We start from the raw sequence: 18,159 nt of genomic DNA on the forward strand, positions 1-18,159 counted from the left end.
CAAGGTCGGGACATGCCATATACAGGGGAGGGGGGGGGGGGGGGGGCAAATAAAAGTGGCCCAGAGAACAGAGTTCCAAGGTACAAAGAAACAGCAGAGGAAAGGAAATACGGTACTAATCTGCTAATCTGACTATAGCAGATGTTGAAAGTGACCTTTATTCATCTCTTGGAACTATTGTATCTTCGTCAGCCAGTTGCTGAATGCGGATCAAGACTGGACTTCCGGAATTGGTACAGTCTCATCCGAAATGTTCTGCTGCACTTCTTGAAGAATGTGAGGGCTACTGCATTACACCTTAGACTTGAGGGCTCCCTCACAAAGTAATCGCCCACTGATGGATCAGGTGATGTGGGTGGCGAGCTTGAACCGCGACCACATTAATGCTGCCTCTTGTCCAGTCTAATTTTATTTGCCCCGCCCTGTAGAAGAGCAAAATGTACATATGCGAAATGTACTATTCTGCATAATGCATGCGTCTGTAGCGCTCACGAACAGATGTAAGAGGAACACGAAGTCAAGGAATAGCCACGGTGGAAATATGATAGAATTCTCCAGGACTTTGTAGTTGCATGCCTTCTTCTCCCACGAATATCTTTCGTTTAGTATGATTCTGTGTAATTTTGTTTCGCATGAAGTTGTTAATCTGCCATCCAAAAACTACAAATATGGCGCTATGGCTCATCGTTTTCGCTGTCAGTTTCCTTGTGCAAAATCTTCTAACAAGTTCCCGGCTCTCATCATGACGATAGTAAAGTAGGCACTGCAGTTGCTTTTCTGAACTATGTGAACTCCAGAGAATCTGGAGGTGACGTGATGGGTGACACATGTCTCACATGACATTTGTGCTTCGCTTGTAAGTTTCACTCCGAAAAGACAGTGAATGGCTATTGGGATAACAAACAGAGCTGTAGGCCGTCCAGAACAAATTGTTAATTTTTTTCTGCTGTGACCTCGGCGTCCCTAAAAAAACCATGGAAGACACACATAGAATCTCATATTAACTGTTCATGCACTGCTATGGCTTCTAAGAGGAGAAATATTCATTTTCCAGTCTTCACTCGAAAAACGACTCGAATACTAAGAGGAAAGGAAAAAGTACTAAACAAACGTGAATTCCAATAAAAGCTCTGACCTACACAAGAAACTTTAATGACTAGCAGACGAGTTCAGTCACATAGACCATAGTATACTAAAGGCTGCTCTCTACAACTGTGTTATTTCTAACAGCAGTGTCTGCTGTATCAGCTGAGTACACAGCAGGCAACATCGGTGCACCGGTGACATTGTGTCCATTGCAGCTGAATCCATACGACACAGTTGCCAGACAGCCTTATAGGTCAGCTCTTCCCGCAGATCAACAGGTTTGTTGTTCTTACTCCACGGGAACTGGGACACAATAATGATCTGTAATATTTGTCTCGTATCTCTTGTGCTTCTTGGACTAACGATCAACCTTAAGGTAAAGCATAGAAAGATATATTCCTGTTGTTGTCATTAGAATGAAATCGTGGCAATTTTTTACACATTCCTCCTAAGTCTATATTTAGATCTACGTCTTCATATGGAGCTACAGCTATATATACATATTAACAGATATGGTGTCTTGCGCTAGAAGTGGAGGTGTTTATAGTGTACCACTGTCATTTTCCACACTTCTAACAAAATTTGTGGATGACACACACAAAGATTCTCCGATGGAATCCGTCTGCATCTGTATTTCTCATATTTTATCGTTTTAGTCGTTAAGCAAGATGTGTGTGTGTGGAACTAGCACGTTTTTTGAGTCTTCTTAGGGCGTACACTCTTGAAATTTTAAAAGCAAACGTTCTCTTGTTGCAAAATTTCTTTGTTTTTGGATTGTTTATTGAACTGTAACAGACAAAAGGTATTCACTCATTATGAAAGGTTTCAGCTACCCAGTGCAGCCATCTTAGGAACCACAATAAATATCCGCACGCAAAAACTGATTGACATGTAATGGAATGTAAACATGGATAAAGCAAAAAGGAAGAAATCATACAAAACGTTGAGCACTAAACGACGTTGTTGCAATGAGGCCAGGCGTTGTACTAAAGTGATCTATCACTAACACGAAAATATACACCGAAATATGGAACTAGCTTTCGCTTACAATCAAAGAACATCCAAAGGTGTAAGCATTAAAAAAATTTCCTTTCTCCAAAAGAAACGTCTAAATGCAAGCGAATGTGTGTATAAAGAATTGTATAATTGAAATGTAATCATCCACAAAAGTTAAAATCAGTAACCAGTGAAGTATATTGCATTTGGCTACGCGCCAGAGAGCTGATGAAGTGTTGAATAGACCCATTTCTTTAAAGGTGAGCAGGTGCAAGCGCAACGGCAACTGAGGCGTTAGTCAAGGAATACTGTAAACTCCCGGAGCGTGTAGCACAATGCAAGTGTGTGGGTGGCTGCCTAATGTTGTTCTGCAGAGGAATTCTCACGCTAAAGAATGATTAAACTGACCCTACCATTGAAAGCCTACGCCTAGGGATTTTCATGAAACTAAGTATTAGGTTATGGTTTTTCTTCAGTTTAACGCACCGGACCATTCACTCTTATCGATATGCTACTAGAATGAATTACAACGGGATACTATAACTTGTTTATTCATAAAAAGCATACAGAATGCAAAAAAATTTACGAATATCTAATACACAATATCGGATTATATACTACTTGTAATTTCGAGATTGGTGGAGCATGTTTGACTTTGGCCACACCCCTCTGACGTTACACACCGACTAGCGGAGATAAACAGAAGACCTACACCCCAACTGGCACTTTCTCAAAAAAGCTCAGTGGACAAGCAGATGGAACTCAAAACAGCCCTATTGTGACTGTTTCCCTGTCTACTGAACTGCAGTGCGCATATCACCTCTTGAAATACCGATAGCAGTTGTACTACACAAACGATCCACTAGTTGAGACGTTGGCCGCTGTGCAGATGAGGTGGTGGTTGTTGGTGGATTTGGGGGAGGGCACCACAAGAGAGGTGATCGGTCTCATCGGGTTACGGAAGGATGGGGAAGGAAGTCCTCCGTGCCCTTTCAAAGGAACCATCCCGGAATTTGCCTGAAGCGATTTAGGGAAATCACGGAAAACCTAAGTCAGGATGGCCGGATTCTGGTTCGAACCGTCGTCCTCTGCGGGTCCAGGGTGCTAACCAGTGCGGGCTGTGGTAGCCGAGCGGTTCTAGACGCTTCAGCCTGGAACCGCGCGACCGCTCCGGTCACAGGTGCGAATCCTACGTCGGGCATGGATGTGTGTAATGTCCTTAGGTTAGTTTGGTTTGAGTAGTTCTAAGTTCTAGGGGACTGATGACCTCAGATGTTAAGCCCCTTAGTGCTCAGAGCCATTTGAGCCATTTGCTAACCAGTGCGCCACCTCGCTCTGTGTGTGCAGATGATGTAACCCTGTACCTGCAATTCTCTTTCTACTCAGTGGACGCAATATGCCTTCCGCAAACTCCTAGGGCTGAAGCTGCCGCAGTACAAGACAGAAAATGAGTCAAGATTTATGTTTGCTCACTAGCTAGGAACAGAAATTCGACACGTATTCTCCACTCAAGTAATCTCCCTTAAAGATGCACTTCAGTGTGTGTCATACTCAACACAGAGTTAAATAATCGTCACTCAAGTAAACAGAATCAATATTCTGTCTTAGAGAAACGACTCTTCTTAAAATCTAACCGCCAGCTCCCGAGGTATGGCTGTCGCCAGCGAAGTCCTTCTAGCGATTTTCAGAGGCGAGTGCTCTCGATCCCTGCAGGCAGGGAAGTCTTCTTTTTCTCCCGGCATTTGCTACTTCCAGATGGACACGCGGCACCTATCACAGCGGCCGTTACAAAAACATTACCTCCCACCACATGGGTGACGAATCTGCCAGCCAATCACCGAAAGCTCATACTCTTTCAGAAGAAGTTCTGGAAGTCCCCATTTCCGTTCCTTTACGCGTATCCCCCTTTTTGGTTGGAATGAGCTCCTGCAGTGCCCGTGAGAAGTTCTGAGGTCAGCTCGCGAGCGTTTTTTCTGACCCTGCACATTCCTTCGCACTAAAAGAATGTCCTTTCGCATTCTTAGGCCCCCGATGCTCGTTCTCCAGGTTTTTCACATCGTCAGAGAATATCTCCCGCCCGCTCTGTCCGCTCTACGGAGGATCTGCTGCCTCTAGCATCATAAAGCACCGCCGTCATGCATTCTTCTCGTTGAGGTCACTAAATGTCCGGCGCGCGGTCTCGGGCGCCTTGCCAGGGTTCCCCCTACCCCGTCGGAGGTTCGAACCCTACCTGTGCGTGGGTGTGTATGTGTGTTGTTCTTAGCTTAAGTTAGTTTAAATTAGATTAAGTAGTGTGCAAGCCTAGGGACCGATGACATCAGCAGTATTTTTGAAATAAATGTCCGCCCCTGAAGAATACGATAAGATGCTTCCCAACTCCTCGTTGCCCGGCAGCGGCTTCTGAGGAAGGCAAGGTCGTTTGGTTTTTTTTTTTATCAGTGTTCAGTCTTAATTAAACTTCCAGACATGGAGTATCACAGAATTTGTTAGTGCGTGGTTCTAGCCACTATCAGCAAATGAAATCATTACTCCGATTTTCATTCATAAATATAATCTAATATAAATATAAATCTACAAGAATGTTAAAGTGTGATGGCAAAATCTTGCCTCCTTACAGTAAAAATTCACACGAATTAAATAAAGTAGACAACCATACCGTGAAAAATTGCTGTGTGCAACTGATGTAGTTTGTCCAACGGTACTTTGATGCAATAACATTTTGTCGGTATGTCTTGCACCTAATTATTTTATATGTCATGAGGTTTCATGGGTATCTTACTGTGTCGTACATGTTTTTCCCCGTTATAAGATATTCGTATTAGCAGTTGATATCGCATTTCTTTTAAGATTAATTATTTTATTGCCCTCCAAAAGCTACTTTATCAAGTCGGAAATGTGAGTTTAAAACAAAATTTGGATATTTAACTAAGCGGACAGTAGCGTCTGTCATTCACATTTTAAATTTAGAAATTAATTCAGAAAGGCAGTGTTTCAGAGGCACGAAAGAGGATTGAAAGAAGCAGTTAAAACTGGTCTCACGTATGGCATTAATCACTGAATGGTGCAGTAGACCGTCACTTAGTCGAGCTGCATTCAGATGACGAGAGTAATTTTGAGTTTAATAATGAAGTTTGTAGCGCTGAGGGGCTAATGTCCGATTTTATGCTTCTATTTCCTAATTCATTTTCGCAGTATTCTGTACAGTAGTTTAGCGAACCAGCGTGGAAGTCACTATTGTGATTAATGGGGCAACATGGATGTTACCAAATCCTGATTCCAATTGGACTTGTCGTTAGGACTGGCCTCGAATAGCTTTTCAGCTCGTCTGTTGAATTTCGTTCGGAACTCAATTTTTAACACCTCAAAAACCTACGTTGGTCAAGAGCAACATAGAAACACCTTCTCATAAATTTTGTGTTAGGAATACATACTTCGTAACTAGACACTTAAGTCTCAAGTAGGAATGTAAAATGTCGTGGAAGTACTGAAGTGAGATGTACTTCGCTTGTTGCTTTGGTTGTGACGGATGTGGTGCTGAGGGAAGTTCTTTTCATTACAGACTGGTCGTACAAACATCGGTGCTACCATAAAGTTACTCTAAGGCAGCACTTCGCAATCTGCGGGTAACTACCCCTTGAGGGGTAAAATGAAATTTTCTGAAGGGTAAAAATAAAAGAGATGGATTGTGTTTCGGTTACTAAACTAAGTGATTTTCGTAAGATCATAACTTTGGTCACTATTTCATAAGGTTGTAATACTGATATTATTATTTTTTAAATACTAACATTAATGTGTGACACATTTGAATGTATGAACATTATCTTTTTCATATAGTCCATTGTAATGTAACCCTCTAAAACAGAGGTCGTCAAACTTTCCTTGCAGGAGCCAGTACTGACATTATGGGGCGGCACCTAGGGATGCATATGTAGCGATGTTATTATTGATAATCTATAGAAGTTAGCATGTTATGAGCCTCCTATACACTAGCTACGGTAAGGGCGCGATGTGTTGGCTGCCGTTAAAAGTCGGCTCCATTGGGAACACTTCTTGTTGATTGTTCTCGTTTTAGACTGCTGCCACCTTCAGCGATTCCAAAGTTCTGACTCTGTAATTGCCTGCAGAATTATTACTGAATTGTTTCTGTGAGCGGATGGTTAACTGATCAATAACAGCAATTATATTTAAATGCATTACGAGATATGAGACACCAGTGGTTAGCACACTGAATTCGCATTCCTAAGACGACAGTTCAAATCCCTACCCGCCCTTTCTTATTTAAGCTTTCCGTGGTTTCCATAAATCACTTAAGGCAAATGTAGGGATGGTACGTTTGAAAGGGCACGGCTGATATCCTTCTCCATCCTTCCTTAATCTAAGCTTGTGACCCAACCTCGACGTCTAAGGGACCTTAAACACTAATCTTCCTTTCTTTAATACAAGACGCAATAACAAATGTTTACTAAATTTTTTGAATGTCATTTTCCTTCTACTCGTTGCGTTGTGTTACAACAGCCTTGATATAATTTCATATTCTTAGCTACAAATATGCACCGTGTCTGAAGATGAACATCTACAAGTGTTCATTTTAACTGAAGAGATAGAAATATCTCGAAAAATACACATCGGATCAAGAAAAGTTGTGATTCCTGTTTGTCTGTCGCGGAGGCGGATATCCAACTACACCACACCCGAGACGCCACCCCACCCAGTGCGTGGGTGGTGGGGGACAACTTTGAAATCTTCAAGGGGTACCCCCGTTTTCTGTTGCAGATTACGATTCTACGGCAAAATCCACATACGTTTTGTCTGAAGCACTTTCTTCGTTTCGTCATAGATCGCGCTGTAATTGGAAGAATGGAAATGGGTAAACAATGGCCCTTGAATATCCAGTGGCATGTGGGACCCCCACCTCCATGCTGTAAGGGTATGACAGGCCAGTACTTCGTAACTTCGTGTTGGAAACCCCATTCGCAACGTTGCATTCCTCCAACATATCGAACACGGATCTACTCGGCGCGCCACCGTGGCCGTGTAGCGAACTACGACGTACCGTGACAGGCAGTACACTGCCACCAGAGCCCACGTATGATTCAGACCTAAAACCGATAGAGGTTATAATCATTACAATACTTGTACAGTTTTTATTGCCTGCACACCTATCTACCATTTGAAGAACAGACTATTGCAACTACGAAAGAAAAAATTAAAATGATCCTGATTTACGAAGAATGCAGGAGAAATGTTGAGGCTGCTGCTGCCCCGTATGCCGAGCGTTTTCCAGAGAACGCTCGCTCTCATTCGTTGTTTTACAAGGTCGTGGACGCCTTTATGTCTCACGGGAGCGTACAGACTGGCGAAAGGAAACGAAGGAAACGTGTAGCAGAAGATGCTAGTAAAACAGCTGTACTAGCAGCAGTGCGCCACAACCCACGGATAAGCGCCGGGCAACTACACTGCGATTTCGCTATGCCCTTAGGTAGTATTGTCACAGTTCTACATTGTTATAAGTATCATCCATACCATATGTCACCGCATCAAGAATTTCATGGCGCCGATTTCCATAACCGGACACTGTTTTGTGAATTGGCACGTCAACAAATGCAAACGAGCCCCACATTCTTTGCCGAGGTACTATTTTCCGATGAGTCTACATCCACAAATCATGATACCCTTAACCAGCATAACATGCATTACTGGAATGTAGACAATCCCTACTGGTTACTGCAAGTTGACCGTCAACGTCCTTGGACGGTTAACGTATGCTGTGGCATCATGCGGAACAAAATCATTGGTACGTCTTTTATATACGGCATGTTGAATGGACGCAAATATCGAACGGTTTTTGGGAAGGAACTACCGATATTACTGCAGCATGTTGCCTTGGACGTTCGAATACGTATGTGGTTTCAGCATGACAGTCGACCAACTCATGGCGCAACTGAAGCAAGGGATGTATTAGACCGTGTTTACACTGGTCGGTGGGTCGACAGAGGTGGCTATATTAATCGGGCTGCTTTCTCTGGGGATATTTAAAGTATAAGATGTACCAGCAAGTGCCAACAAGCCGTGAAGACATGGTGGCGAAACGATGAAAATGCTTCAGACAAAAAGTGAGTATATTTTGCCGTAGAATCGTAATCTTCAGTAGAAAACGGGGCAACGGCCTTGCAGCAGTGGATACACCAGTTCCCGTGAGATCACCGAAGTTAAGCGCTGTTGGACGTGGCCGGGACTTGGATGGGTGACCATCCGGCCGCCATGCGCTGTAGCCATTTTTCGGGGTGCACTCAGCCACGTGATGCCAATTGAGGAGCTACTCGACCGAATAGTAGCGGCTTCGGTCAAGAATACCATCATAACGACCGGGAGAGCGGTGTGCTGACCCCACGCCCCTCCTATCCGCATCCTCCTCTGAGGATGACACGGCGGTCGGATGGTCCCGGTAAGCCACACTTGGGCTGAAGACAGAGTGTTAATAGAAAACGGGGATTCCCACTGAAGAGTTCAAATCTGCACCCGACCACCCACGCACGAGGTGCGTTGGAGGCTAGAGTGTGGTATCATTGGATATCCCCTTCCGAGACAAACAAATTGGAATTATAACTTCTTTTGATCCGATGTGTAGTTTTCGAGAGTGGCCGGGCTACTTACCCTTCTGCCCCTAAGATATGCGGACCCCGCCTTGAAAATGGCGGGGTGTGCTCCCGCCGAAAGGTTGGCAGTCGCTGTTAATACTACCTGGCTGAATTCCTGTAAGCTGTTTGAAAAATGTTAGATGCATGTTATTATAAAATATGACGGAGAACCGCGGGTTGCATCAATATTTGATTAGGGCCCCATGCAGCCCGCGGATCGCAGTTTGACGCACACTGTTCTAAAAGAATAGTTATTGTGAAGAAAAATGATTGAAATTCAGTGCTCCGAACGCAAATTTTTCGGAATCGAGATACATCAAAGTGACCACGCAGGCGTGCAATAAAGAAATATAGAATGTCTCATTAAAATATCAGTTTCCATTAGTATCGAACCTAGTACTTGGCCAAAAGTCATCGGTTACCTGCTATTATGATTTTTTCTTGGAGTCAGGTACTGAGCCGTCATTGCATAGCGGAAAATCTTTTGACGTCTGACTCTGGTAACATATGTGTGACGCAACACAATGTTTTGCATTACTAAAAAAAGGCAGTAATCGGAGTTCGTGTAAAAAAACTTAGATTGGAATGTTCGACTTATAATGAATGCAAGTGCCCCTACAATGACGCGTAATCGACACGCCACCAAACCAATCGCTTCCCAATGTTATTCTACATCTACATACATACTCTGCAAGCTACCGTACGGTGCGTGGCGGAGGGTATCCTGTACCACCACCTGTCACTTCCTTTCCTGTTTCACTCGCAAATAGAGCGAGGGAAAAACGATTGTCTTTATGCCTACGTATGAGCCCTAATTACTCTTATCTTGTCTTCGCAGTCCTTACGCGAAATGTACGTTGGCGGCAGAAGAATCGTTCCGCAGTCAGCTTCAAATGCCGGATCTCTAGATTCTCTCAATAGCGTTCCTCGAAAAGAAGGACACCTTTCCTCCAGGGATTATCACTTGAGTTCCCGAAGCAGTACAGTAACACTTGCGTGTTTATCGAATCTACCGCTAACAAATCTAGCAGCCCGCCTCTGAATTGCATCGATGTCTTCCTTTAATCAGACACGGTGCGGTTCCGAAACACTCGAGCGGTGCTGAGAATGTTTCGAACTAGTGTTGTACATGCGGTTTTCTTTACAGATGAACCACATTTCCTAAAATTCTCCTATAAACCTAAGTCGATCATTCGCCTTCACTGTTACAATACTTACATGCTCGTTCCGTTTCATATCACTTTGCAACATCACATCTACATAGTTAATCGACGTGAACGTGTCAACCAGTACATTACTAATGCTGCATTCTAACATTACGGGTTTGTTTTTCCTACTCATCTGCATTAACTCACTTTTTTTTACATTTAGAGCTAGATGTCGTTCATTACACCAACTAGAAATTTTGTTCAATTTATACTGTATTCTCCTACACTCATTCAGAGAGGACACCTTCCTGCACACCACAACATCATCAGCAAACAACCGCAAACAGCTGCTCACCATGCCTGCCAGATTATTTATGTGTGAGTAAAATAATAGCGTTCCTGTCGTATTTCCCTAGGGCACTCCTGAGGATACCCTCGTCTCTGATGAAAACTCGCCGTTGAGAGCAGCATACTAGATTCTGAAATTTTTACTAACTTTTGCCTGCAGTCATTTGCGCGTTCTCTTTTGAACCCAGAGTGCAACAGCATTTGATTCCTTAGCATTTTCAGGATTTCGTTGTTAAATCATGTTGGGTCTTTCCCATCCTTAATCCACTTACTCGGCACATACTTCTACAGAGCACGATTTACAATTCGTTTAATGTTTGCCTATAATTCCTATATGTCCTTCATACGAGAGTTAAATGATGACAGTTCATTGTCTAAGTCGCATGCTAACAACTGCTTGTTTACTCTTTTCTAGCAGTAATACTCTTAGCCTTCATGTTTGATTTATTATCTAGTTTGATTTATTAACTTCAGTCCCTATGATGACGTCTTTGTCACTGATCCATTGCTTCTATTACTGACGCCGTTGACAAGGTCAGACCTGTTTGTAGATGCAAGGTCTAAAATATTTCCACTCCGTATGGGGTGTTGAGCTAGCTATTCAAGACAGTTTTTTGAAACCCTGTTCAAATGTACTTCGCATGGCTGTACTCATTGCAAAGAATTTATAAATGTCCCAGTCTATATTCGGTAGGTTAAAGTCACCTTTAACTAAAATTTCATGATCTGGATATTTCCGAGCTACTGGTCGTACACTTTCTTTGAGGAACTCCTGTCGCAGCGGAATCGCGTGGCCAGTAAAAACATTCAACAGTTGGCTTGATTTCACTTAGATCTGTTATACACGACCAGGTAACTTCACCGTCACTCTCAAATTTGATCTCTATAGAGATAGTATTTTTGTCAACTTCAATCAACACTCTCCCTCCTGCGGCGACTAATTTGTCTTATCGATATAAATTCCATGAATCGCTAAATATCTCAGAGCTTTCTACTTCGGGTTTCAGACAGCTCTCGGTCGAGAGAATAATTTAAATGCGAGAAATTTCCTAGAGTGCAGTAAATTCTGAAACTTGGTTAGCATAGTGATACGTGTTACAAACCGGACACAATGGGAAGGACCAGGCTCCTTTGCTTTTTTCTTTTATCACTCGTTTATTACATCAGAGACATACAAATTTTAAGACAAAATTTAACTACTTAAAATATTGCTCCCAGTAGAGGTTAACATAAGCAGTGACAAAACTTAGTTGTCTTAATGGTTTCTGCTGGCAACAAATTTTAAGGAGGCAATAAAAAAAAATCTTGTGACTAGGGCCTCCCGTCAGGTAGACCCGTCGCCTGGTGCAAGTCTTTCGATTTGACGCCACATCGGCGACTTGCGGGTCTATGGGGATGAAATGATGATGATTAGGACAAAACAACAACCAGTCCATGAGCAGAGAAAATCTCTGACCCAGCCGCGAATCGAACGCGGGCCCTTAGGATTGACATTCTGTCACGCTGACCGCTCAGCTACCGGGGGCGGACAAGGAGGCAATGTAAGGTTTATATCAATTTACCTCAAACACGTAGCTAGTGATTGAATCACGACACAGACACTTCAACAAATTCGGTAACAAATAAATAGCGTGAATTTGCACTCACAGTAACCAACTAATCAACAGCCTTGCCATTGAATGAGTAGTAGACATTTGGAACGAATAAGCAACACCCCGCAACTAGGGGAGTTAATACCAACAGTCTTTAAATGTCTTGCTCCCCATTAAATAAACAAATTTACAGTAATTAAATGAATAACAAATCAAACACACTACGCTCCACTCAAACTCTTCAGTGGAAGCCAAGCCAAAATGAAGATTCCATTAACTGACTAGCACTGAAGCCACACTAAAGCTCATCTCTGAGTTCCCAGACACACATGGGGCAAACTTATATAAGACAAGATTTTGAAGGGAGCACATCAGTAAAACCGGTAGTGGAGCTAGCTCGTGCCACTGAAAATTAAGGTACTAGACTGGGGCACAAGGTGGTATACAATGAGGTTGCCTTAGTGCTATACTGCGCTCCAAAATATTAATTCAAATGACCAATTCAAAATTAAGTACACATAAACCAGCATTAATTAACGAGGAGTGACACCAGGTCGCTCGAAGGAACAACACTTAATTGGAAAGACAAATGCCGGAAGCGGCAGTAACATCAAACACCTTCTCCGAGTTTTAACCAGGAGTCACTTCCCACTATACAAGTAAACATTTAACCAAGCACAAGGAAGGAACCCCAAAGATAAAATTCAAATAACGCCCCCAAAAGATCATAAAGGACAGGGAACCCCAACTATTTAAATTTAAAAGAATTAGCTCTCCCCAAAGGCAGTGTAAACGCGAAGGCCACACTTAAGAGGCCACCAAAACTGGTTACAAAGGGTCTTATACATTTGCTCCTTTTCTTTAAAGAAACACAGGGCTGCTTAACTTCTGCTGGCATCTGCTGGACGTCCGGTATGGCTCGTGTAGGATACACCAGGCAGCAACCCAAGCTAGGTGGTCGCAAGGCACGGCGAGCAAAATCAGGAGAGCAGACATGCAAGCAGCCAACACATATCCTCCATGCTGAACCGGCAAACCGCGTACAACCAACTCCACATATACGTGGTTGCTTCCACCCTCGTACCTCGCGGTGCCTCAGCAGGTAGCCCGAGCAAACGTCAACTGCCACTCACCCCGCGAATCCGGAAAACCACAAGGCAAGCAAAGACAAGAAACATCGAAGGATCGATAATGGACATCCAAGAGACTGGCGCGCCAGTAACGAGCGCCACGGCTCAAATATTTTGACAATTTATTGACAAAATTTTAGCAGTCGAAGCGTTATTACCCTGAACGCGGGCTGATTTCGCTGTCTACTTGTCGTCTGGGGAGTGTTCATGAGAGTACCGCAAACTACCATCTAGCCTTAAAAACCCTGATGTGCACTCCACAAGTACTATCTACTACCCGAGTAGTTTTATTTAAAGCTGAAACATAGACGAAGGCTTTACATATTATAAGTAATACATTAAAATATTTCAGCTTCATTAATGTCATTATTATACCAAAATTACGGAGAGTAAGGAAAATGACGTGCTTTCGTAATCCAAGACGTAAGAAAAGGGACGAAGAGCACGAGACGTTTTGAGCCGGAATTATTTAGAAAAACGAAAAACAAAATTACTTAAGTGATGATATGCATTGGTAGTAGAATAGGGTGCGATTTGATCTCTGCCTTTGAGGGAGAGCATTCACGCGTGATACGATGTAGTGGAACTTACAGCTTTTGAAACGAATTTATGGACATTATCTTCCTCCCATTCTCCACTCCCACACACTTACTTTGCACCATGCATTTATGACAGTAAAACTGAGATATACAGGTGGCATACGCTTAAGTATCTCACGAAAATGTTGTCTCTTAGCTGTAGGTAGTTCCCAAAATGGATTAGAAATTGCTTCATTATTCATTTTACATCAGATAAAAGAACTAATTAGCAACAGAATACAACAGTAACTATGTAATAGCTATATACTGCTGTGGGCCCTACACTGTATTATTATTGTTATTAGTGGCTGGGGTCATACACAAAATATTTCCAACCAATCGTCTTCTAATCCCTATCATTTTATATACACTCCTGGAAATTGAAATAAGAACACTGTGAATTCATTGTCCCAGGAAGGGGAAACTTTATTGACACATTCCTGGGGTCAGATACATTACATGATCACACTGACAGAACCACAGGCACATAGACACAGGCAACAGAGCATGCACAATGTCGGCACTAGTACAGTGTATATCCACCTTTCGCAGCAATGCAGGCTGCTATTCTCCCATGGAGACGATCGTAGAGATGCTGGATGTAGTCCTGTGGAACGGCTTGCCATGCCATTTCCACCTGGCGCCTCAGTTGGACCAGCGTTCGTGCTGGACGTGCAGACCGTGTGAGACGACGCTTCATCCAGTCCCAAACATGCTCAATGGGGGACAGATCCGGAGATCTTGCTGGCCAGGGTAGTTGACTTACACCTTCTAGAGCACGTTGGGTGGCACGGGATACATGCGGACGTGCATTGTCCTGTTGGAACAGCAAGTTCCCTTGCCGGTCTAGGAATGGTAGAACGATGGGTTCGATGACGGTTTGGATGTACCGTGCACTATTCAGTGTGCCCTCGACGATCACCAGTGGTGTACGGCCAGTGTAGGAGATCGCTCCCCACACCATGATGCCGGGTGTTGGTCCTGTGTGCCTCGGTCGTATGCAGTCCTGATTGTGGCGCTCACCTGCACGGCGCCAAACACGCATACGACCATCATTGGCACCAAGGCAGAAGCGACTCTCATCGCTGAAGACGACACGTCTCCATTCGTTCCTCCATTCACGCCTGTCGCGACACCACTGGAGGCGGGCTGCACGATGTTGGGGCGTGAGCGGAAGACGGCCTAACGGTGTGCGGGACCGTAGCCCAGCTTCATGGAGACGGTTGCGAATGGTCCTCGCCGATACCCCAGGAGCAACAGTGTCCCTAATTTGCTGGGAAGTGGCGGTGCGGTCCCCTACGGCACTGCGTAGGATCCTACGGTCTTGGCGTGCATCCGTGCGTTGCTGCGGTCCGGTCCCAGGTCGACGGGCACGTGCACCTTCCGCCGACCACTGGCGACAACATCGATGTACTGTGGAGACCTCACGCCCCACGTGTTGAGCAATTCGGCGGTACGTCCACCCGGCCTCCCGCATGCCCACTATATGCCCTCGCTCAAAGTCCGTCAACTGCACATACGGTTCACGTCCACGCTGTCGCGGCATGCTACCAGTGTTAAAGACTGCGATGGAGCTCCGTATGCCACGGCAAACTGGCTGACACTGACGGCGGCGGTGCACAAATGCTGCGCAGCTAGCGCCATTCGACGGCCAACACCGCGGTTCCTGGTGTGTCCGCTGTGCCGTGCGTGTGATCATTGCTTGTACAGCCCTCTCGCAGTGTCCGGAGCAAGTATGGTGGGTCTGACACACCGGTGTCAATGTGTTCTCTTTTCCATTTCCAGGAGTGTATAATGAGACATTTTAGCTTGGTTGATGCTAAATGAAGGTGCAGAGAATGGATGAAACAAGTGTCGCTAGGGAGAAGAGTGGTGCAGAGGAAGCACGCTTTTTAACAAGTTTCTAGCTTCAATATGGATAGTTAACTTTCTTACCTGAGAAGGAATTGCAGATAGCTTACACGATGCACAGAGAATTGTTTCATCATTCTGTAACAAAAGGTTGTTACAAATAAGCAGCCAATCGTCTCATTGAATCACTGTTTGTCGTTTAATTCCTGTACTAAGTAACATCATTTACCTTTTGTCATTTTAAAAACAAAAGAGTGCGAAGAAATTCTTATTGTAAAGTTCAGTTAGGCGATAATGTTGATGATGGTGGTATGCGATGGTGAGGGAGGGGGGGGGGGGGGGAGGAGAAGGGAGATCGGGAGATCGAAGCTAATATCTGATGGGTCGGAACCACTGTGCTAAACTGAAAATTTTAATTCACGTTATGCTACTTTCTTTCTGCAGGCCGAGGACGTGCTGGTGACGGTCCAGCAAGGAAGCCTGCTGGGAAGTACGGCCACGAGCGTCTACAACACGTCCTACACGGCCTTTCTGGGAATCCCGTACGCCGAGCCTCCTGTTGGAGAGCTGCGCTTCCAGGTGAGTTCTGCAGTGACAGTCGTATCCCAGCTTGTAACCGGGGGCTGCTTGTTCTGTATGATCTCTCTGTTTAGCGAACTGCATTCACGTGCTTGGGGATGTCACATTAGTCATTCAGGAGGAGAATGGGTCTAATCGCTGTTAGACTGGCCAAGATTTAGTTTTCTATGATTTTCATACTTTAGGTGAATGACACGTTGGTTCTTTCATCGATGGCACATACTGTTCTATCCTTGTCAAGTAGCTTTAGTCTGCCATATCAATGTCGATATAATGTTCCGTTTCATACTGAATTCATGAGATGTTGTAACTTTTTCTGCCTAAAACGCTTATGATAAACGGACAAATAAAGTTCGCAGACAGGAATACCGCCCCGACAAATGGAAGGAGAATGCATTTCAAGTGTACGAGGGGCAGTCGGAAAGTTTCTAGACCGAGATAGTCACCGTAATGTCTCGCACAAACAACACCACCTAGTTTTATGGTGGCCTTTTGTGGGTATGCACGTCAAATTTAGCGGCTCCAGCTTCGTTAGTTTTGCCGCTAGGATGCGTTTTATATTGTAGTGTAAGCAAAATGGCGAATATTGAGTATCTTTATTTGAAGAGAAAGACCCCCAAGAAAACTGCGAAGGACATACGGAATAAACTTAAGGACAGTGCTTCGTCTTATCCAACAATGAAGAGTAGAAGATGAGCCAAGGAGCTGAATGGCTGTCACCATTGCCACTGATGAAACAGTGACCGCATTCACAATACGATTTCACAGGTCTGTCGAACAACGTTGTAGAACATTGAAACCACATTTGGAATCTCCCATGGGCATGCCCATGACATTGTTGTGGATATTTTGGAAATGCGGAAAATTTCATCTCGGTGGGTCCCGAAAGATTTGAATGCAAATCAGAGATGGGAACGTGGGCAGCGTTGTGAAGAAATCGTCCGCCAATTTCAAGCGTATGAAGACGGCTTTTTTGCAAGGTATGTGAGATGGATGAAACGTGGGCTCCCCACTTTTATCCTGAGACAAAACAACGGTCACAATAATGGAAATATCCTTCATCCCCTACCCTCTCCCCCCCCCCCCCCCAAAAAAAAAAAAAAATCCGGGTGTAAAAATTAGCCGGTAAGGTGACGGCATCGGTCTTCTGGGATGCAGAAGGGGTAATTATGGTGGATTATTTGCAAAACAGCGTAACTATCAATGCATCATACTACTGCACCTCCCTGCGTCGTTTAAAAGAAGAGAGAAAGAAAAAAAGGCACGGAAAATTGGCGCGCGGAGTTCTTTTGCGTCAGGACAACGAACCGGCGCACAAAGCCCTCGCAACACTGGAAGCTCTGCGTGACTGCGGGTTTGAACTGCTACGTCATCCGTCACATTCTCCAGATTTGACTCCAACACATTTTTTCTTCTCCCAAACCTAAAAAAAGATCTCAAAGGACGACGATTTGCCAATGATGATGCAGTGATTGATGGTGTGAATGCTTGGTTGGACTCGAAATCGAAGGCCTTTTACTTGAACGGTTTGCAGAAGTTATCCTGCAGAAAGTGTCATCACTTCTGTCTCTAAGCTGGTCGTAGGTTGTGTTCCACAAATGAACAGCATAGAGACGGAAGTGATGACACTTTCTGCAGGACCTGACCATCATTTTGCAGGACAATGCTCAGTGCAAGCTGTTACTGATTTGTTTGATTGATGGGGCTTCTAAGTGCTATACCACCTACTGCAGTCCCCTCGTAAGTTCAACTCGATTTCTAAACTGAAGGAAACACTCTACGGCATTCGCTTCAGAACTGCTAAAAATTAGTCAGGCAATATACAGAGCCCAGCTCGAACTGTCAACACAGCTGGCACTGCTAAAAGTATCCTTCGACTTCCAGATTACTGGTAACGGTTTATGCAAAATGCTAGTGTCTTCTTTGAAGGTCAGTAAAACTTTAAAACATGTATCTATTTTGTACGAGCTGTGAATAAATAGTTGCCACTATTAAGGTTCCAACCCTCGTATATGTTGTTGGGACGACTTTAACGGATGCAGCACTACTGCGCTGCGCGAAATAACGAGAAACTATTACGTCATACTTCTGTACTACATGCGGTTCTATGCGAAGAATGTCATGATGTCTTCTTCCTACCTAAAATATTCCGAGGGGATGGTTAAAAAAGAACAGCGGGACAAAAATCAGATGAAAAGAGAGTGTTAATTAGA

The 18,159-nt window shown here is 44.1% G+C and overlaps 1 protein-coding gene across 1 annotated transcript in view; it reads left to right on the forward strand.

Annotated features, from left to right (window-relative positions):
- Window positions 1–1,356: 1,356 nt before the first annotated feature.
- The window catches only part of LOC124607433 (juvenile hormone esterase-like), a 99,409-nt gene continuing 82,606 nt past the window's right edge, over window positions 1,357–18,159 (forward strand). Inside the window, exons 1-2 of the mRNA XM_047139761.1 lie at window positions 1,357–1,462; window positions 15,812–15,946. Of these exons, the coding sequence (XP_046995717.1) occupies window positions 1,403–1,462; window positions 15,812–15,946 (195 nt within the window). The 5' untranslated portion in view covers window positions 1,357–1,402. The remainder of the gene's footprint in view (window positions 1,463–15,811; window positions 15,947–18,159) is intronic.

This window comes from Schistocerca americana, chromosome 3, assembly GCF_021461395.2.
Source record: "Schistocerca americana isolate TAMUIC-IGC-003095 chromosome 3, iqSchAmer2.1, whole genome shotgun sequence".
In the NCBI taxonomy this organism is placed as follows: domain Eukaryota; kingdom Metazoa; phylum Arthropoda; class Insecta; order Orthoptera; family Acrididae; genus Schistocerca; species Schistocerca americana.